The 22,239-nt window shown below is 45.0% G+C and overlaps 1 protein-coding gene across 18 annotated transcripts in view; it reads right to left on the bottom strand.

Moving 5' to 3' along the window:
- Positions 1–22,239, bottom strand: part of Mical2 (microtubule associated monooxygenase, calponin and LIM domain containing 2) — a 207,554-nt gene that overhangs the window by 143,419 nt on the left and 41,896 nt on the right. For all 18 annotated transcript variants that reach the window (XR_012435654.1, XM_074041563.1, XM_074041572.1 and 15 more), the window contains one exon: positions 21,129–21,470. Coding sequence is in view for 17 of the 18 variants with exons in the window: in XM_074041563.1 (XP_073897664.1) it covers positions 21,129–21,392 (264 nt within the window). In the remaining variant the exon portion in view is untranslated. The remainder of the gene's footprint in view (positions 1–21,128; positions 21,471–22,239) is intronic.

Genomic DNA, 22,239 nt, shown 5'->3' with positions numbered 1-22,239 from the left:
ATGTCTGCAAGCCTCTTGCTGATCTTGCATATGTTATATAGTTATATAGTATCTTCCACCTCCATATCATCCTGGATTCTGCTGTCAAGTTTTTACCTACTCTGTCAACCTATACTAGAGAACTCACTAACTCTATTACCCACCCACTACTTACTCTACTAGCTCAAAAACCTCAAATTACTCTCTAATACCTACAAATTAAAGCTAAACTCATTACCATTATTAAAAAAAAAAAAAAAAGGGTCTCCAAACACTGCCAAATGTCCCTGGGATGCAAGCTGCCACCAGTTAAGAATCATTGCACTAGAACTATAATGTGAGCTGAACATGTAATCTTACATTTTCTAATAGCCATTTTTCTGAAACAGTAAGCAGAAACAGGCCAAATTAATGTGAATGTTTTGTTTAATCCAACAGATCCAAAGAATGACTATTTCAGCATATAATTAATATAAAAAGTATTAATGAGATGTTTTGCAATCTTGTTTTCATTCCAAGTCTTTGGAATCAGGTGAGTGTTTTACACTTGAAGAACTTGCCATATTTCAGGTGTCCTAGCCATATGACTAGTGGCTATCAGACAGGGTAGGGTTAGAGGGAAAGAGGGGATTGCCCACTTTCATGCATGGGTGGAGGGGGAAGAGCAAAAGCAGCACTGGCCAGTGAGAGGAGGTGTAACACATCCCAGGGGATCCCAGCAATATAAACCTTTCCTTTTATCCCTGAGACCCATCCCTTCCCAAGAACAACCCACTTATCCCATAAGTTAGGGAAGCAAGAGAGGAATGAAGAAAGGTGGAGGGGAACCAGAGAGAACCCTGGGGAGGGGGTCCTGGGAAGCCCACCCACATGGACAGTGGGAATCACTGGGGACTTTCAAGGGAAACAGCTGCCAGACTGCAGCAGAGTCAGACAGCTACAGAGGACTCATCTATACCAGGCAACACCCAGTCCCCTGTTCCAGCCACTGCTGCTGACATAGGGCTGATTCCCGCCAGAGGAACCACAAAAACAAAGCCCTCAAAACCACAGCATCTGAGTCCATCTCAAGTCAGTTCCAGAAAAGTCAAGACCCTTGCCTGGGACTACTTGGCCATAAGCAGCGTATCTTTGGATCATCCAGTGAAGCATTGGGGGTTGGACACTGTTTCTGCACTCCTTTGGCTGCTCCTACCCCAGGGAGGGAAGAAGTGCTCTCCTCAGGGTGCAGATGGGAACAGGGACCACACCCTAGTAAGTGCCCAACCAGAATGCTTCACTAATTAAAGGGGAAAAAGAGAGTAACGGAAACACATAATTAAAAAAATGAAAATCTTAGAGATGCTCCCCCTGACTATGAAGTCATTTAATGAATCAATGCTTTATTTATAAAACGTTGATTATAAGGGGCACCGAACAGGACACTGACTCAGTATCCCTTAGGAGAAACACTGCTCCCTTTCAGAGGCTCCCCATAAGGAAAACTGGTCTGGTGGTGCCCCAAAGACCTAGCCAGATTACCTTGGGAGCCAGGTTTAGAAAGGCAGGCTGGGTATATAGCCTGCTTGCTTAAGTGCTAAGGGGATTCAACCTCCCCAGCCTGGCTCCAAGAAGAAGCAACTCCATCCCTCTAGGCTGCCTCTCCTGAGGGGACCTGCCTTCAGCAGATGTCCACAATCCCCATTACCTGTGCTGGGTGCCCTGATCAGCCAAGGCTTCAGAGGTGGCTTAGGGTCATTCTCCACACTCCCAACTCAGTGCCTACACCCTGGAGAGGTCCTTTTTCTCCCCATCTCTCCTAGCATCCTCACTTATAGATGAGTAAACTGAGGCCCAGACACTGAAGGCCTACTTGTGTTCTTTCCACCAAATTACAGACAGAATGAAGAGTTGGTGAATTTTTAAAAAACAAATATGATAACTATAAAGGGGGAGATTACACAGAGTATTAATACACACACACACACACACACACACACACCCCATACTTGTAAAAAAGGAGGGCTTTGTAAATTATAACGCTTTTTACAAATGTAAGTTGTTATAAATTTACTCTTAATACAGAGAACTTATTGTCCTCTAAAAAAGCTTATGGACTTACTTTCAAAGGGATGAAGGCCCATTTACAGAGTTCTTTCTAGTCTGTTTTCAACTAAACCAAAAAGAAAAAGAAAAAATCTCCTCAAGCCACATCTAACCTCTGTTTCATCCCTGCGTAGGCAGGTCTTGTTTGTCTTGCTTGTTTTTCAAAACCCACTTCTTAAGCACTGGGGAGCTCTCAGCCACTTCCCACGAGTTTCCAGCAACAGTACAGGCCCCAGTTAATCCCTTAAACCATGGCTTCTCCCAGAGCTGGCTTGGAGAGCTTCCATCTCCCCCTGAGTGGGAAGAAAGAAACCCCCACAGCGCCAGGGGCTAGGATACCAATGAGAGTAACTGGACCAACCATTCAGTTCCAGTACCTCTTTGCTGAGCCCCTACTATGTGCCTGGGAGGCATCTAGTATATGGAGAAGGAGTAGAATTTCAAAGGCTTTGGCAGTATTTTGGAAACACAATGGCAGGTTGAGGTGGAGGTTCAATTTGAAGCAGTTTAGAGGAGGAACAACAGGGTAGTGGGGTGTTTGTTGCCTGGGTTTCCTTTAGAACTCAAGAAAACATAAAGATTCTCCTCTTTTGCATCCTGTTTATGGGCTTGGACATCGTTTCTGTCTACCGTGGAGAACAAAGCAGTGCAGCACAGTGCAGAAAGCTCCAATAACTAGAACTAAACAGAGAACTAAGCTAGAATGCTCCTCTGCTTCAAGGCCCTGATCTCCCATGGCCTCAGTCTGCTCATCCATGAAATGCTGACTTACACCTGTACACTTCAGAGAGCTGCTAGGAGGCTTAGACTCAGGCCCAGCTAGAACAGCAAGCAGGCCATGACTTGGAGAAGTCAGATCCATCCGTGGATGGGAAGGAAGCCTAAGTGGCTTGTACCAAGAAGAAAGGATGCAAACAAAGATGCTCACCTATGGGGGAAGGCCTCTCTAGAAAGGCAATGTGTAGGCTATTACTTCACTATTCCCTCTAGCACTACATGATAGTAATGGTTTTGATCCCAGCAATGACCATTTACTGAGAGCTTACTACTTTATCACCAGCATCTAGAATAGTGCAATCATGACTGTTTCACATCCACCTTTCCAAGCATCCATCCATCTTTGTTGAATGAAAGCTAATGGCTACTCTAAGTCCTTTACAAACCTAGGCAAACAAGGAAAGTCTTGAGAGAGCTGGTAGGGAGCCCATTCTCTAGCTGTCAGCCTTTTCAGAACTCTCTAGGTCACATAAAGCCTTACTTCCTCCCCTCCTCCAATGCAACCTCCTCAAGCAGAGAGATTTGAAATAGATATATTGTGAGCACAAAGAGGCTGTGCTGCTGAGTCCTTCACCCACCTGTACAGTGGGGCAACCTCACTGACTCTGGATGGGGAGTTAAAAGCTGTAGAGTACAGAATGGGTGAGGTGCCACTGTCATTACTTACTTACCACCAAGTTAAATTATGCGACCCTTATCAGTCTCATGTCAGTAAAACCATGGTCCAACCCAGCAACTGCTTGGGTGAATACAATGTCTGGAATCTATGAAGCCTCTTAGAAGAGCCCAAACACGAACCCTATGTTAGACATTCTCTGAGGGAGGCAACAGTGTGGGTCACTCAGGAGCCAGGCATTCGGCAGAAAGGAAGCCTGTCTTTCCTCTATTTACCTCCTTGGCAGAAATTTTTCTTTTCTTTCTTTTTTTCTTTTTTTGTTGTTTGTGTTTTTACTCTTCTTTCATTGGGGCAGGAAATGTGAGAGGCAGCTAGTGGCCAGCTCTGTAGCCTTCATGGGCAGGGATATGTGCACTTAACCCCTGGATAAAAGGTGACGGAGGAACAGCTCACTGAGACTCAGGAGGCAGCCAGAGATAGAGAGCCTCTCTACGCAGATTCCTCTTACACTGATAAACAGAAATAATGACAGTGGTGATAGTCTGATGCTGTGCTGGACACTGTACTAAGTGTTTTATATATATTAACTTATCTAGGCCTCAGGGTCCCCCTCTGAGATGGATGCTATTATTACCCCTATTTTGGAACTAAGGAACCTGAGGCACAGAGAGATTAAGTAGCAGGCCTAAGGTCATACAACTAAAAGTGAGGTACAAGCCTAGGCTGGTATGACCCCAAAGACCATGCTCTCAGCCCCAGCCCCATCTCCACTCTACCACTTCACTTCTTGGCCTGCAGAAGTGAATGTTTCAAGGTCAGTCTACTCAGTGGAACTTTAGCACATTTCCATCTCCTACATCCCAGGGCGGGAAGGTCCCTATCACCTCCGCAGTCTCCAGCCAGCATCCTATCAGTGATATGTAAGACACAAGACACGCCATCAACTTCTCTTGCCTCATCTTGGTCTCAGAGACATTTGTTTCCTTACACTCCATTTGACAAGCCATGAAGAGCACAGGAGGTTAGAGTCTGGACTTGTAGCTGGAGGGAAGCTTGGGCTAGAGCAGGGAGAGAGAGATGGAGAGCATGAATAGATGCCCATCAGGCCAAAACTCTAGCCATTGTTGAGGAATGGTGCACTGGTCAGCCTGTATGTTCACGGACTCAGAAAATCAAGTTGAAATGAGATATGCTTTTGAAGACCAGGACAGTTAAATGATCAAAAACCAAAATCGTAATATATGTCATCTGAACCCAGTGACCACAAAGCCTTTTTGATTCAGAGCTTAATTAAGAAAAACACAAAAGAGAGTCAGGATATGGTTTCATGACAGCATGGAACCACTGCCCCGCCCATGTACTCCCAACATCCTGTACAAAGAAAGCATTCTGTCATTTTAGCACCTTTTATCGAGACAACAATAGGCTACATTTTTCCATCTAGGAGCTGTTGGCTTGAAGCAACAGATGGAGAGGCGGCTAGTACGGACATGGGTCTATTGAGCCCTAAGGTCAATGATTAATGGGTTTCCCAGGCCACGCTATCAGCTGGCCCAGAGGCTGAGTAGGAACCTGTCTTAGAATACATTACCCCTAAAGCCCCCTGCCAGGCATGTGCTGAGGAGCAGAGGACCAGTCCATGCATTCCCAAGCCATGAGATCAGGCAGGAGTGAGCCAGGAAAGCCAAGTTGGATAGCAGAAGGGCCAAGACAGTCTGGGAGCCTGTTCTCACCACTGCACCAGGAAAGGGAGGTTGGCTGTCCTGTGGAACATTCAGACAGCCGCTCCGCACAGGCCAACAATGGACTATCTGAGGTGGACTTCGTGCAAGGAAAGACAGAGGGTCTTGGCACATGAAGAGAAGCCTTAGAGAGGCTGTCTATTAAAACCTCCCACAGCATACAAGAGGGTGCAGAACAGTGAGCAGGAACAGAGGGATTATTTATGTTTTTCAGAACTTCCTGTTGCTGCTTCTTTAGGTACATGTTAAAGCCAAACAGTATATTTTAATATTACTATTTTACAGACACAGATACTGAGGCTCAAACTGGTAAATTAATTGACCTAGGGTCCAAAAGCTAATAAGTGGAGGAGCAGAGATTAGACCCCAGGTCCTGCACAGGCTCTTCCCAGCAGTCCTTCTGTGCACACAGGGCTCCTAGCCCCTCCTTCTAGCTCTATTACATCAGACTAGGGCTCCTTAACCATCTTTATGGCATGGGCCACTTCAGCAACCTTTTAAAGCTACAGAACCTTCTCAGGATATTATCTTCAAATGCATAAAACAAAACATCAACACACATGTAATAATGTATTAAGTCACAAGATCTAGCTGCAGGCCTAACACCTTATAGAATTTCCTAATGTAGTAAGTATAAAGCACAGACAGAGATGCTTGCACCACTGCCAGGAGAAATGACAACACTGTGTCTGTGACAAGTCACAGGCACTCCTGATGTGGTTTTGCTGCTACCTTCCTCACTGGGGATATGCTACGTTTCTGTTAGAGGTCAGTGTAAAGGTTTCTTTCCCCATCGAAGCTCACAAATCCTTGAACATTAAAACTCTCTGTTTGAGACTAGCCCTGCATCGCCACTCCCAACATGGGGAACAGTTTCAGCCTTTTCCTTAAACCTACAGAAGAAAACCCAACAAAAACAGCTGTCATTTTCTGAATGTTACCATGTTTTCCCTTGCTAAGCTAACTCATTTCTTCTTTCTAGCTATTCTTTGCAGTGGGCAACATTTTCTCCATCTTACAGAGGAGAAAACTTTGGTTTCAAAGCTAATCTTAAAGCAAGTTAGACACATGGACCTACTGCCTGTGCAAGTTTCTGAGTTATGGTAATCAAAGAGATTGCAAAGCAAGCTGTTAACACTATCTTACTTGAAACTCCCTACTTGGCTATGTGATTTTGAATTCTCATAAACAAAGCAAACTATACAATGAAGTTGATTTAAGCCTACAAATGCCATCCTTAACCCCAAATTACAAATTACCAAATCCATCAAAAGAGTTCCATGCTACCAGGACATGAACTGGGAGCTTCTAATCAGATGTTCAAATGTGAAATCCTAAAATCAGAATTCAATCATTCTTTCAATCACCAATTCAGAAATAATAATGCTGTTGTCCATTTTAAATCCGGTCAACTGGATTCCAGCTGGGACCCCTGGTTTTGAACATATTTGCCTTTTTTTTATTTATTCCTGTGAAATCCCAGGCAAATCTTTTAGCCCAATGAAGCCTCACTTTCCTCGTCTATAAAGTGGGGACAATTATCCCTGCTCTCATTACCTCACAGAATTATTGTGACAATCCAATGAGATGCTTGATGTAAAATTTCTTGTCAACAAAAAAGCCTTATACCATTGTGATGCATCATTCAACTCTAACACGAGAGGGGATACTCTGCACGATGAAGAGCTTCAGAGTAATGCCGAGGCCAAAATACAAAAGGTTCCTGCAACACAGGATGGGGTCACAAACCCCTGATACTCTGTTGTTGAGTTAGAAGAACTAGGGCATTCTTCATGGAAAAAACCCTTCTGCCAACAAAATGCAAAGATCTGGGCATAGACCTGTAATCCCAGTACTTGAGACAGAGGATTGCAAATTCAAGGCCAACCTGGGCTGTGCAGAAAGAGGCGAGAGAGAGGGAAAGAAAAGTACAAAGACACTTAGCTTACCACTCTTCAACAAAGGAGCACAGCCTGCTCCTCAGGCCAGTGGCTCCCAGCCCACACCTAGGCAACTCTTTAGGAAGGAGGAGGAGTCAATGAGATGGTGACCTACTCTGCCCAGTGTCTGAAAGAAGCGGGGCAGATGACAAAAGCAGTTGTGGTACTTGCTAACCCTAATGATCTACTAGCACAGGGGGAATGGCCAGGTGACAGTGTGTTTGGGGGGAAGGGGAAGGTGAAGACCTGGAGGGCAAGACATGCAGAAACACCCTCCCAGGAATTAGGCTGAAGACAGAATACACATGATGTGAGTTTCTGTGAGAGGTCCGATGGTTGCTTAAAGGGAAGGGGCCAAAGGGATGGAAGGAGGTACAGGGTAGGGGTAGCTTCATGGGACATGGGGCAGACAGAAAACCAGCTAGGTTTTCAATGAAGGTGTCCCAGCAGCACTCAGATGTTCAGCTGACCCAGATGTTCAGTTAACTCAGATGAGTTAAGGGATCATAACTCAACCCAGGGATGAGACCAATCAGCTGGGCTCTGCTACTTTCTTCCATGAAGGTGGAACAGAGTTAGAGACTCCAGAGTCCCTTGGGGGTAGGGTCAGCCTGAAGCTAAGGGCATTGAGAAGTTGCTGCATGCTATTGATTTCTAAAGCAAAACCTGGCTCCCCAGAAAGGCTGACAGGTGGCAGAAAAGGGAGGCATGGCAGAGCAAGGTCTGGGTTTGCAGCAGGTTCCTGAGAGTGACAGGAAGAGAAGCAGCAGTTCAGGGGTGTGGTTAGAGATCAGCTTTCCCACTGAGAGTTCAGGAAGAGCAGCTCTGGAGGCCAGAGTGGCAAATTTCTGGGTGTGGCCCTGGGAATGGGCTGTTGAGATGACAGAGGGCAGGCAGTGGAAACTGCTAGCACCTTGAAGGTGGAGAATCTCTGAGGACAGGCCTTGAACAGGTTGGATGCAGAAAGTGCCAACAACATGGGTGACAGGCAGTGTGGAGAAGAGGGAGGCAGGAGAGCAAGGGCCAATGTAGTAAGTGAGAAGGGTCATGGAGGAAGGGGATAGGCTGATCAGATATGGCACTGGGTGGAGCTACAGCGGGGACTTTAATCCACAGGCACTGGGAAGCCTCTGAACTCAAGCAGAGTCAGAGGCTCTCACCTCAGCCTGTGAAGAGTGGCTGCAGGGGGGAGGTTGGGAAGAGGACCCAGACTTTGATGGGACATCAGTCAGTCCCTAAACCATAGTAGAACAGTGATATGGGAGACAGGGGTTAGGTAGAAATGAAATCACAAAGCCAGGTACAGCAGTGCTGGACAACTGAGGAGACATGGGAGGCAGATAGGAGGTGGGGTCCATAATGACGTAGAGTTTGAGCCTTTAGGACCTTAAGGAAGCAGGAGAGAAGCAGGTTTCAGAAATACAATGGTGGACATGTTTTAAAATGCAGAGGGGGCTTCCTGAAGACGGCCAGGATGTGCTCTGATGGTGTTATGGGCTCAAGGGAAAGGTGTGGGCCAGGGATAGGAATGTGTGGGGTCATTTTCACAAAGATGACAGGTACATGCAGCCGAAATGTCCCCTGAGAAAGCATACCCAGCAGAAGCAGAGGGACCCAGAGACAAACCTGTGGAGGATGCAAGGTACATACGATGAAGACAACTTTTAAACCCAGGACCCTCACCTAACTAATCACCATATGCAAAAATTTACTCAAAATGGATCAAACACCCAAACGTAAGAGCTGGAACTTGAAGACTTCTAGAAGAAAACAGAGCAAAGCCTTCACGATTGGATTTGGCAGTGCTTTCTTTGCTATAACACCAAAAGTATAGGCAACAAAGATAAAAAACAGAAAATCTGGAATTCATTCAAATTTAAAGCTTTTGTGTATTAAAGGATGCCATCAGCACAGTAAGAAAGGTGACCCACAGAATTGGAGAAAATATTTACAAGTTACGTATCTGAGACTAAGAGATTAATATCCAGAATACACTGAGAATTCGTGTTTGTTTGTTTTCTTTGTGTTTGAGATAGGGTCTCACTATGTAAACAAGGCTGGTCTCAAACTCACCATCCTCCTGCCTTTGCTTCCTAAGTAGCTGGAATTACAAGTATGTACCACCACACCTGCCAGTGAATTCTTAAAAGTCAATAACAACAAAAAATGCAACCTGGTACAAAAATGGGCAGAAGACTTGAAAATAGACATTTCCCCGCAGAATGGACAATAAGCAGATGAAAAGATGGTTAACATTCTTCCCCAGCCTCACCTTATACCGCTCTTCCCTTTGCTCACCCCATTCCAGCTCCTGGTTGGCTGCCTTGGTACTTCTGCAACTGACCAAGAGTTTTCCTGCTTTAGGGTCTTTGCACTTGCTGGTCTCTCTAAACACCCAGCCCTTTGCCTAGGTGGCTACTTCTCATCTCCCAGAAAGTCCTCCTATGACAATGTGATCCTATTTATGTCCTTGCATTATAAAATGGTGCATTTGTTTGTACAGTTCTGTTCTTTCCCAATGAGAAGGAATGCTCCCTGAGTACAAGGGCTTTTCTGTTATCCTCACCCTTACTCTGGGGCTCAGCACAGAGAACTGGCACTTAGGCAGCAGGAGATAAATGAGTGGATAGATGAATGAAGTGAGCATGTGCCTTCTTGGCTGGTGTTTAGTGCTGCAAATATTCAGGAGGATCTCTTCTTCAAGGAGACTAAGTCAGAGCACCAGGCCTGCCCTAACCCTGGCAATGAGGCTGGCTTCATCCTGTCCCTAACCTGCTGGCATGTGGTAAAGCAAGCAGCTCCTAGGACACAATGAGCCCAGGCCATAGCCAATTCTTTAGGCCTGTCAGGGGTGCTACTCATGGACAAGAGAGACCGTAGTCTACCTCTATCTTTACCCCTGAGACTTCCCAGTTCCTCCCAGGAGAAAGTCAGGCCATCAAAGGCCCCTGTGGCTCTGCATCTCCTTCAGAATAAAAACCAATGTCTCACGGTGATTTCCAGACCCAAAGCCACCTGTGCACTCACTGTCTCTGGTCTGGCTTGTTCTAACTCCCTGGGTCTCCTTGCTTTTTTGAGAATGTACAGAGAACACTTGCTCAGCAGCTACTCTGCACCCGTTCTTGTTCCCTTTGCCTAGAACCATCTTCCCTCTCAGAGCCACAGGCTCCTGACCTAACTTCCCCTAGGTCTCCGCTCCAACATCACCATCTTATAGCATCCTTCCCAGGACATCCTATAGAAAACAGTGAGCTATTCCTGCTTGAGTGCCCACACCTCCCGTACAATATCTTCTCCCTAGCATTTCTCTCTGGCTGCGTGTACACCACCCAGTGCATACACACACCTATACAAATACTCAGACCACACACATTTGTCTGTCTCTCACTGACAAGAATGCAAACTCCAAGAGGACAGGAATGTTTTGTTTTGTTTTTATACTGCTGGGGATTGAACCCAGGGCATTGTACATGGTAGGCATGCACTCTATCACTGAGCTACATCTCTAGCCCCTTTTCTGTTTTCTTTCTTCAGTGCCTGGAATACAGTACACACTGGAGGACTGGTGGAGTAGTTCAAGTGGTAGAGTGCCTGCCTAGCAAAAATGAAGCCCTGAGTTCAAACCCCCTACTACCAAAAAAATTTTTTTTAATAATTTTTTGAATAAATAATTGTAAAAAAAATTTACTCCGGAATGATAATTAAAAAAAATAAGAGCCAATGGAAATAGTCTGGTGGGTCTTTGAAAAGTTGAAAATAGAATTTCCGTATGACCAGCATTCCAACCCAAAAGAATTGAACACGAGAACTCAAACGGATACTTGTGTATTTATGTTTGTTACAGCCTTATTCATAATAGTCAAAAGGTAGAAAGAACCCAACTGTCTGTCACTGGCTGATGGATAAACAAATGTGGTACATACATACAACGGAATATTATTCAGACCTAAAAAAGGAGATTCTGACATGCTATTGTATGGATGATGCTTGAAGACATCATGTTAAGCAAACACAAAAAGATAAATGCTGCCTGATACTAGTTGCTTGAGGTACTTAGAGTAGTCCAACCCAAAGACCAAAGTAAAATGGTAATGGGGAAGGGGAGAAAGGGAGTTAGTGTTCAGTGGGTACAGAGTGTTATTTTGGCAAGATGAATAAAGTTCTGCAGATACGTGGTGGTGAAGGTTTCACAACAATCCGAATGTGCTCAGAGACATTAAATGATACATTTACAATGGTCAAAACTGCACTTGGGACATGGCTCAAGTGGTAAGGAGCTTGCCTGGCATGTACAAGGCCCTGGGTTCAATCCCCAGTACCTCAAAAAATAAAATGACTAAAACAATAAGTTTTGTTAGACATAGATATTAGAGTTTTTAAAATATTATACTCAATTTAGCTATTGGAAAAATGTAAAGTATGATTAGAATAACTTGGGTACATAAATCTACCTTTGAGTATTTCTGATTAAAATTTAGCTGCTGAATTAAGATGTCCTACAAGACTGAAATACAGGGCTGGCTGAGAGGTTCAAGTGGTAAAGCACCTGCCGAGCAACCGTGAAGCCCTGAGTTCAAACCCCAATACTGCCAAAAAAAAAAAAAAAAGTAAATGCAAAGGGGCAAAGGATCATTTTCTTAAAGCTACAGAGGAATGACAAGCAGCAGCATGACAGACATCAGTGCTCACGGCTGGGTAGAAGAGACAGTGACACTCCCCAGACACACTCTGTAGATTTGGATTTAACAGAATCTCCCCAGGTGTGTTCCTCAGATTCAGACAGCTCTTCCCTGGAGCAATAGTCCTGAGAAGAAGATGTTCTCACTGAAGAATTCCCATGGATTGCTGCAGCGACAGCGCTACACTGTATTTCTATGTCTTAGACATAGCAGGAAGCACAGAGTACACCGGGTTGCTGTGTGACACGATGCCTTCCACTGAAGACTCTGAAGTGATAGAGACTTGTTCTAGCTCTCCAAGAAGCTACATGAAAGCTTGAGCTGAGTAACTTTTGATGTAACAGAATTTTCTATATAAAACATAAAAGAATACACACTGCTGTGTTGCTAAGCCCTGAGGATCAATAGGTGAGGTTTATTAAACACATTTTCCACTTAGGATCATTTCAACTTAACTGCAGGTTTATAGGGCTGCATCATCTGTACTGCTGCATTTACAACTCACTCCCCCTGAATACATTCTGCTGTAACTATTGATCTTACAGATTTCACTGTTTTATTTCATATATGTTAACCCACATTACAGCTTACAGCTGCCACTGTACCACTGACACTCACGCAGCCGCCCCCCTGGTCTTTTGCCAAACTCATTTGCTGAATGGTCAAGTAGGAAAAGAGCCAGTTGTTTGAACCTGCAGCATTTGATTATCTGGTACACTGTTTGACTTCTCCCGTGGCCCTTGTTCTTCCTCTCCCATTCCTTTCACGGGTGTGGATGGCTAATGACACCTTCTAAGGATCTGCCCTTGAAGAAGGCAGCTTGTGACAAATACCTACTATGTGTCAGGCACTGTCCCAGGTGCTGGGGCATCAGTAAAGATCACATAACAAAAACTTCTACCTCAAGGGGGCTTGGGTTTTAATGAACTTTCTGAGAATACTCATGCTTACATGACAAGGAGGTATATGTAGCTAGAGCAGCCCCTGCTACCTTCTTCCTGCCTCAAAAGCAGTATGTGATGGCTGGAGCTACAGCAGCTACCTGTGATTACAAGATGGACCGATATAAGGAAAAGCTGCTCTGTCCAATTCAATGGCCACTAGCCACATGTGGCTGCTGAGCACTTGAAATGTGACTAATCTGAGTTGAGATGAACTGTAAAATGCACACAGGATTTCAAAGACTTGAATTTTTTTTTTTTTTTGGAGGTACTGGAGCTTGAACTCAGGGCTTCACTCTTGCTAGGCAGGCCCTCTACCACTTAAGCCACAACCCTGAGCTCTCTTTTGTGTTGGGTATTTTCAAGAAAGGGTTTAATGAACTATTTTCCCTGACTGACTTCGAATGGCCATCCTCCTGATCTCTGCCTCCTGAGTAGCTGGGATTACAGGTGGGAGCCACCAGCATCCGGTGAGAGTTAAAACTTCTTAGAAATATAAAATACTTCACCAATCATTGTTTTAATTTACAACATGTTCAAATTAGAATATTGTAGGTCTATTAGGCTAAATAAAATGTATTAAAATTAATTTCACCATTTCTTTGTACTTTTATAATGTGGCTATTTGAAAACTTTAAATTATATTTGTGGTTCACATTATATTTTTATTAGGCAGCATTGGCCTAGACGATCTGAATACAAAGAAGATGCTGAGCCTCCCACCACCCACCACCGCCTCTCCCCCGATTTCTTGTTAAAAAAGAAAGCCCTCTTTGTTTTAGTCTCTGGTTGTTTCCAGTTACTTGCAGCTGAACACAATCCTCGCTAACTCCAAGAGAACAATAAATAGTTGGGGACCTGCCAGGTGGCAGGAGGCTGAACTCAGCCTGCTACCTCACTCAGATGAGGAGAGACACAAATACATTCATGTTAAGTGGGAGAATTCCCTGACGTGGAAAATACTCATCTCCTAGGTATTCTATTATTGTGCAAGAAACCAAAGCAGGGCAGGAGCCTCTACTGAGCAGGAAAGAGGGAAGCTACAGTCCACCCTCCAGTGGGCAGCAGACCGTGAGACTGCTTCCTGGCTTCCTTCTGCCCTGCCCAGCAGTACACATTTATTTGGAGAATCCTGGCCAGAGGTTCCTTAGGGACATGTGAAATCCTGGGTGGGCCAGGAACTGCAAGATGAATTTTGTTTTTCTCTAAGAAAAAGGAGGCCAAGCTCTCTGGCCTCACAGGCCTATCCTGTCTCCCTGGGAAGCTCCTAGACAGGGCTGCAGTTACCATCCCCACCTCACTGGGAAGGGATGCCCAGGGGCAGTGCTTAGAGGCAAATGTGAACGAATGCTTCTATACAGAAACCAAGGGACCGCTGGGACTGGCTTCTGCAAACCCACATTGGAAATGCCAGGGCTCACCTAGGACAGTCCAGAAAGAAGTCCCTCAGCCTAGAGTTCATTTGTCCAGGTCCTGAACATTCTCCCCATGCCAACATCTGGTGCTGAGGTAAGCAACATATGGTCCCTGTCCTCAGGGAGCTCAAAATTGAGAGGAAAGACACAAATCAATCCATGTGGGCATTGATCAGTCAGATAGCAGTCAAGCCAGGGAGTCTGGAAGCTCATCGCTATACCAAATCCAGACTGGAGATAGGATAAGAGAAGGGGGCAGTGGGAGGTCAGGGAGGGCTCCCAGGAGGAGGTGATCTTGTTGGAGCTGAGTCATAAAGAGAACAAGCGAGCCAGGCCTCTGTTTGGTACTCACAGTACAGATCCTCCATGGACTGGGGCCCTAAAAACTCCCATTATGTGATTATATTTTGAAAAGGAATATAAGAATACTCCATGTTATATACTTGTAATTCTCCTCCTCCCTTTCCTTCCCCTCCTCCTCATTCTTATTTTGACACAGGGTCTTACTATGTAGATTAGGCTCGCCTTGGACCTATAATCCTCCAATGAAACCAGTATCTCATTCTGTCTGGTGAACTGCAAAGCACTATGCAAGTGTTAGGTGGTAATAATAGTAAGAATGTTGTCATAGGGTGTCAGCGATCCCTATCATATGGGTGCTGGACTGGTCTTCTCTCAATGGCCCCATTCAAGGCCACCCAGCCAGAACTCCAGGCTTCAGAGAGTGCCCACCGACACCCGCTCAGCAAAGTCAAGGCCATCTAAGTAGTGCCACCATGGCACCTCCCTTTTAAAGGACACTTCCTGACTCTCCCTTGCTCTACAGGTGGGACTGACCACTCCAGGGAGAAGAATTGGACAGTGCCTATATTTTTTTAGTGCAATGCAGTTGTGCTTTGACTCAGAAATTCTTACAGTCTATCCTGTGGATATGCTGTAAAGAAGGAAATGTCCTGAAGGACTGTTTGAAATGACAATCGACTGCCACCAACCCAAGCAGTTAAATCAATTGTGATGTACCCATAAAATGGGAAACAGAAAAAGCCATGAATAAAAGGGTACAATCCCTCCAACCTGGTAGGAAACAAGCTCCATGACATATTTTTTGAGTGAGAAAAAAGTGCAGGACAAGCGTATATAGGTATTTCCCATGAAAACTAGGTGCAGTGCGTGGTCCCAGCTACCCAGGAAACTGAGGCAGGAGGATCACTTGAACCCAAGAGTTTGAGACCAGCCAGGGCAACACAGTGAGACCCTGTCTCAAAAAAGGGGGAAGATGGGCACATACATACATGTCTGTATCCACATATAGGCTTTCAGGAGGGCACGGGAAATGGTACAGTCGTTGCCACAGTGGAAAATGGGGGAAAAGATACTTCTTTTCCCTCTGTATTTTCTTATTCTACTTGAATTACTTTTTAACTGGAGCATGCATTTCTTTTTTAATTAAAGAAAATTAGTTTTTTTCTTCAAAAGACAAAAAAGTAAAATAAAGTAATTACTAAGTATCCATGGAGGATTGGTTCGAGGATACCCCGCCCCCCAAAAGCAAAATCTGCAAGCAGGTGTTCAAGTTCCTTATATAAAATGTCATCGTGTTTTCATACAACCTCTGCACATTCTCCCAGCTACTTTAAATAATCTAATAGATTACCTTTTTTTGGTGGTATGGGGTTTGAACTCAGGGCTTCACATTTGCTAGGCAGGTGCTCTACCTCTTGAGCTACAGCCTGAGCCTTGCTTTGTGTTGGGTTTTTTTTGGGACATGGTCTCTCACACTATTTGCCCTGGGCTGACTTCCGTGATCCTCCTGATCTCTGCCTCCTGAGTAGCTAGGATTACAGGCGTGAGCCACTGGCTCCTGGCTCTAGATTACTTTTAATACTAAAAGCAATCTACATTCTAGGCAGATAGTTGTTAATAGTTGTATTGTTTAGGGAGTGACAAAAAAAAAAGAGTGTGCATGTTTAGGGCAGATGAAAGATTTTTAAGTATTTTCCATTCATTTTTGGTTGAATCCATGGATGCAAAAACCTGTAGATACAGAGGGCTGATGGTATATTCGTAAAATGATCATTGCGACAACAGCTAGACAGAGGTTATTCTTCTCAGTGTAATATCATTAGGAATTGACTTGGTCAAGCTCATGTGCAATGCACACACTTATTCAGACCCGAACAGTCCACTATGGAATGTGCAGGAATTAACACAGCCTGTTGGTCTCTAGGCTTGAAAACATGCTTCCTACAGAGGGGCAGCCAGTCCTTGGCCAGGTGAGTAGATAGCTCCAAAGTTCACCTCAGCTTGTTCCACGAGTACAGAATTTCACACTCCTAGACCAACCTCTGCATTATCAGTTATGCCTACAACTGGCCATATTAGGCGAAGTGGTACTTGACCTGCTGGGGCCAGCACACCTCGCCTTGGTGGGTGATTTCAGAGGTCAGGAATGTCAGATAGGCTTATCCAGGCAGGAGATAGCAGCCTGGCACTCCTAACTTCATCCCTCCTACCCCTACCTGTCTGCCTCCCGCACTGAGGTTCGCTAAGGCAGCTCAAGAGCCACAGGATAAGTTAGGCTGTGAGTACGAGTCCAGGCCTGAGGTCCACATCGGGAAAGTACTGTAGAGGTGAAGAAGGGCAAGGGTCACATGCAAAATGGAAAGGTATGGCCTGACCTTGCTAGATGCTCACAAAATACAGATATATATTCTTTGACAAAATAGCATAAGGATTTTCATATGTCAGCTGGCCCCATTCCTGCTGTGACAAGAGTCTGTGAGTCATTTCCTACCAGCATGTTTTTGCAGCAATGATGTACAAATGTCTTCTGTCTGTGATGGTCATGAGTACTGAGCAATCCCATGGAAGGTGGTAGACAGAGCCCTAGGCTAGACTGGTGCAGAGGCTCCGCCGCCTGGACTGGGGCTCCTTGTCCATGGTTCCCTGGGGTCTCTGTTTGAGTACAGGACTGTCCCCTCACAGCCTGTCTACCTTTCTCCCTGGTTCTTCCTATAATCCATCCATTCTGGTTTTTGGCTTTTCCCATCCCTCTACTCTCCAACCCCCTCTTTCCCATTACATAGATACCACTCTTCCTAAAATAAGACTGTCTCTGCCTGCATTCCCTCTAGCTGTTCCTTCAGCTTTACTAGGCAAACTCACAGGTCAAGCCCCACATCAGTCCTCCTCTTCCAGGAAGCAATCTCAGATTACACCTGTCACAGTCACTTGTTTTTCTACAGTCCTACATGCTAGCACACACATACCACTCACATAGCACTTAGGATATTAATGATAATAATAGTTAAATATTTACTGATTGCCTTCAACATTGTAAGGACTTAACAAAGATTATCTTATTTAATCCTCAAAGTAACTCTATGAAGTAAATATTAGTAATATCCTCAAGAATGATACAGATATTAAGTAACCTGCCCAAGGCCACAGAGTGATGGAGAGGCTGATAGATAACTAGATTAGTCCCTGGAACACAGTAGCTACTCAACTATTCATTTCATGAATTATTAAACAAGTGAATTTACATTTCTGTCTTCATTATAGAAACTCAAGAGAGAAGCACTCCTTCATCTTCATCCTCCCTGTTGACTGCTAGTGAAGATGTAGGACAAGAGAAACACCTGCTAGTGGAAGAAAGAAGAATATGAGAGTGAGCCAAGGAAAGAGAACCTAATTCCTAGCAGTGCTACTCACTGGCTCCAGTTGAATAGCTTCAGCTTCCTGGCCCCTGTCTGTCACCTGTCAAATGCACAGGTGATACATAACCTTCTCCTAAATTCCTTTTAGCATTAAAGATTTACATTAAAAAATGACCAGAGTCTATGATTTTTGTGATTGTGGCAACCCCATATCAAATTACTTTCTGCAAGTTCTTCTGGGCTGCCCTAGCAACACTACCTAGCCGGATGTCACGTGCGAGCCAGGTGTTACCCTAATGCAGAGCCAATATCAGTTCTGAAGGACTTGGTCCTTGGTTCACCTCATTCTTATCCAAAGCCACTCCCAGGGAAGGAATTAAGTGCCTGATGAAACTCTCATAAATGATAATCAATAATAAACAATGATCTCAAGTTAGACTATGCAACTGATACCTGAGCCATGGCTTGAGAGGCCTTCTAAGTCACTCAGCTTGTCTCTGGACACCTCTACCAGAACTCTTCTTCTCTGAATAGATTCTGGTCCCTAATCTTGCCATCACCACCTGCACACACAAACACACACAAACACACACACACGCACGCCTGTCTGTGCTCACATTTCTTCCCCACCTCCTCTCTGCCCCCGAGGCGCTGGTAAATGCCTGTGAAGTGTTAAAAACCAAATCCTCTCCAGATGGTGCTGAGATGTGTCTAATGTGTCTATGTGTGTGCAAAGCTAGGAAGTCTGGCTGAATTGTATTTGTTCCCATTCTACTCATGGGAGCTTGGCTTTATGCCTGGCACCTGACAAACCTACGTTACTTGGCTTAGCATTTATGATCAGCTACATGTATGCAAGTGCCCAGTATTTCTTGTTTGGCTAATGCTAAGCCATAAACCATCACACCAAGGGAAATGTGCAGTATGTAAATAAGACAGTGTCTGTACATGTGGGAAGAAAGGCAGGGCCCTCTCCTGAGGCTTTGTCTTGCAATAAGGAGTAAAAGCTGAGCATTAATCATCCACATGTGAATTCAATATGGGAGGGCCATACCATAACAAGTAGCCAACCACTGTAGAAAACACCAGTGTCTGTCTTGCCCGCCTTTCCCCCATCCTTGAGCACCTGCTCCTTTCTCAGCTCACGTCAATCACGTGATACTCAAAAAGGCTGCCAATCACGGTAGCCTGTTCCCCTGGCTTTGACCATCATAAATCCAGAGGAGAATCAATCAAAATCCTTCCCAGAATTGCACTGGAAGCAGAAGATGCTACCAACAAGGAAGAAAACCTGTCTACAGGTGGGAAGAATGGATCTGACACAGAGAAAAATATCTGACACGGATGGAAGGAGAGAGGATGGGAAAAATGAATGTCTGAGCCATCCCTTTTCCATGTTAATGGTTTCCCTTTTTCATTTGGTTAGTTTGAGCTGGGTTTCTGAAATGTGTACTTCAAGTAACCTCATCCAGTCACAATCTATTCTTACAATGCATTCTCAAATGTATCTATCTTCCACTCCTCAGAACCTGGGTAGTTTTTATGAGATGGACTATCACACATGTGAAATGTCTTTGTTCCTCCTCACAAAAAAGGCATAAAAATTCCTGAGCAAGAGCCACTCTTACCATCACCAACTAAAGATGTTCTCTTTCTCTTTGTATCTGAGGTGCCAGGGGTGACCTGCTAACCACAGAATGCAAGGACTCTGTTATTTCAAGCCACGCTTGTAAAAATGGGGGCTGCCTAGACAAGCCAGGCAACCACCTGGCTGGTGAGTTTTGAAGAAGGATATCTTCACAGTGGCCAATCTTCACTCACCCTCTGCTGGCTGTTTTGAAAACCCTGTGTAAAAGAGTGGCATGCGATCAGGCCACCTGACTTCTTTCTATGGATCTTTTATGCTATTCAGTTTGGGAGGTAGGCTGATGCTGTACATGGGCTCTTTTTTAATGACTGAGTAGGATAACTCTGAAAGCAAAAAGCTTCCCTTCCTCTAACTCTAAAGAGTTTCCCACTGAGATATGAACCATGGCATTACACCAATTTGGAAGGGAAGCACAGGTAAGAGTGGTACCCAGGACACTGGTCCCACCTTTTTCCCAGCCACCCACATGTCCTCTGCCTGAGGCAGGAGGGTGACAGGTTATGGGAAGGCACTGATGAATGGCTCAAGTGTGCCGTTTTTTTCTGCCTGATTGAATGTTCCCCCTGTTTCCCATGCAGTCAGTGCACCCCAGGCCAGGAGGAGCTTGGCAGCTGTCTCCCCAGGGCATTAGAAAGCAGCCGTATCCCACAGTGGATTCAGCAGCTCCTCATCACCAAAACAAAAACACAACAGGCCCGATTGCCATGGAGAGTTCAATCCTCTTGTCCTGGGGTTGGCACTGACTGGAATTCCAAGAGCTCTAGCTGAGATACCTCCTGAGAGGTCTAAAAACAGCGCATTCAGTCCTAACCTAAACACACAGCCCCATAGGGCCAACAGCAAGTCTTGACCTCTAGCTGCCCGTTGGGCGGTAGCATTTCAGAGATGTCAAAGACATGATGCTCGGGTCATTCTGTGTTCACTGAGGCTGCCTAAACCATGGGAGATGTAACTGTCTTGTGGAGGACTTACTACAAGTGTGCTCCTAAACAGAGAAATACATGCTGGGGAAAGGGTAGGGAGGTAGAGGATGCAGAGGGGACAGAAGGAAGAGAGAGAGAGGGAAGAAAAGTAAGTAAGGACCAATGACCTACTCCTAGTCAATTAATTAAAAACCAGGGGCTCTTTCTAAATTATTGTTCCCACAGGAGCACAAATCTATGATTAAGGGACTTAGGGTTTAAGCCCTAGAATCTGGCAGATCAATGTTACCTTTAAGGTTGGGTGACTGTGAGCAAAATTACTGATTTCTCAGTTTCCACATCTCTAAAATGGCCCAAAGGACCATTTCAGTAAGATCATGGGCATCAAGTGCCTAGCACATAGAAGCTGTTCAATAAACAAGAGGTAGCAGAGATACAGGAATCAAAGTAGGATAATGACAAGTATTTGTTTCCCTCCCTCCACCTTGCCTTTAGTTTTTCTTCCTTGGAAAGAGCACAAGAAGAGTGGCTGAGGCCACCATGGTAAGATGGGCTCTCCCAGCCAGGATAAGCTGAGCATGTATAGGCAAAGGAAACCTTTAGTTGAGCAGAACAATGCAACATTCACACCCTATCTATAAGAACCTTAAAACAGCAAAATAAATTTCAGGCAACTTGCCTATCCCATGAGAGGAAGAAATGACTACGTGAGGGTGCTCCTTACCTTGGTGTTCGTACACGACTTCCCTCGTTTGTACTCTTTGTGGGAGCCACGCTTGTCCAATTTATACCACAGGGCTTTGGCCTTCCAGGTGGTCACCTTGGACTTGAGTTTGGAGTAAAAGTTTCTGTGGTCCAGAGGGTCTAGGTCTAGGAGGCGGATGAGGGTGTTGAAGGCCTGAAGGGTACCTTTGCACGTGGAAGCCTGGACAAAATTCTCAAAGACCTGCCCCGCCTGGGTTTGCTTCTCATCTTCATTTTCCCCCATGGTTCAGGAGCCGTGTGGAGAAGTGGTGTGGAGAAGACAGAAGGGATCACCATGAAGCACCTGGAGAAGCGTTCACACCTGCAGAGGTAGATGGAGACCTAGGTGAGCTTCGTGGGAGGTGGGGAAATGGGTGCTGAGATGAAAGAATGAAATTCCATTAAGGTACTAAAATGCTAATCTTAATTCTTAGTACTTAACACTAAACCTACTCCATCTTTGGAACATATCCAATTATACCTTCTAACCTGGCATGGTGCCTTGCTGGCAACCTTCCTTCCCAGCACCTACCCACTCCTCTCCCTAGTTGTAAGAACCACAGATTGCACAAGCTATATATACACTGCAAATGTCAACAGGATCTGGTCAATTGTGCCAGAAGCCAGATGGCTGGAAATAGTGACTAGTAAAAGGGAAAAGCCAGCAAAGTCCACTGAAAACCTACCATTCTTGGTGCTGTAAGTTGGTTCACTAATATGACCTAACCACATTGCATTAGCACACAGACAACAATCCAAGATGTCCCTCTCTAGGTTCCATGACCAACCCACCTGCCCTGAGATACTTTAAAGTCTTTCTTCATTGATTACCAGAAAGCAGGACTTTCCCTTGTATAGGTGACAAACAGCAACTTCTCAAAACTTGTTTCTGGAATCTGCTGGAAGCTCACCATCTACCTCAGTAGATGGTGTCACATGGCCTCCTCCTCCCAATGGACCAAAGGAATCTATACTTTGTAATGCCAGGGCGTGAGCTGTTTAGAACAAGTGCTCAGGCTGATGGAAGGAAAAAAGTGATGGGTGTTCACTGACATCGTGAAAATAGCTCGCCTGGGTTTTGGCCCTGGTCC

Source organism: Castor canadensis, chromosome 1, assembly GCF_047511655.1.
Source record: "Castor canadensis chromosome 1, mCasCan1.hap1v2, whole genome shotgun sequence".
Taxonomy (NCBI): domain Eukaryota; kingdom Metazoa; phylum Chordata; class Mammalia; order Rodentia; family Castoridae; genus Castor; species Castor canadensis.
Note: the sequence above shows the minus strand (reverse complement) of the source record. Positions and strands in the feature narration are given on the sequence as shown.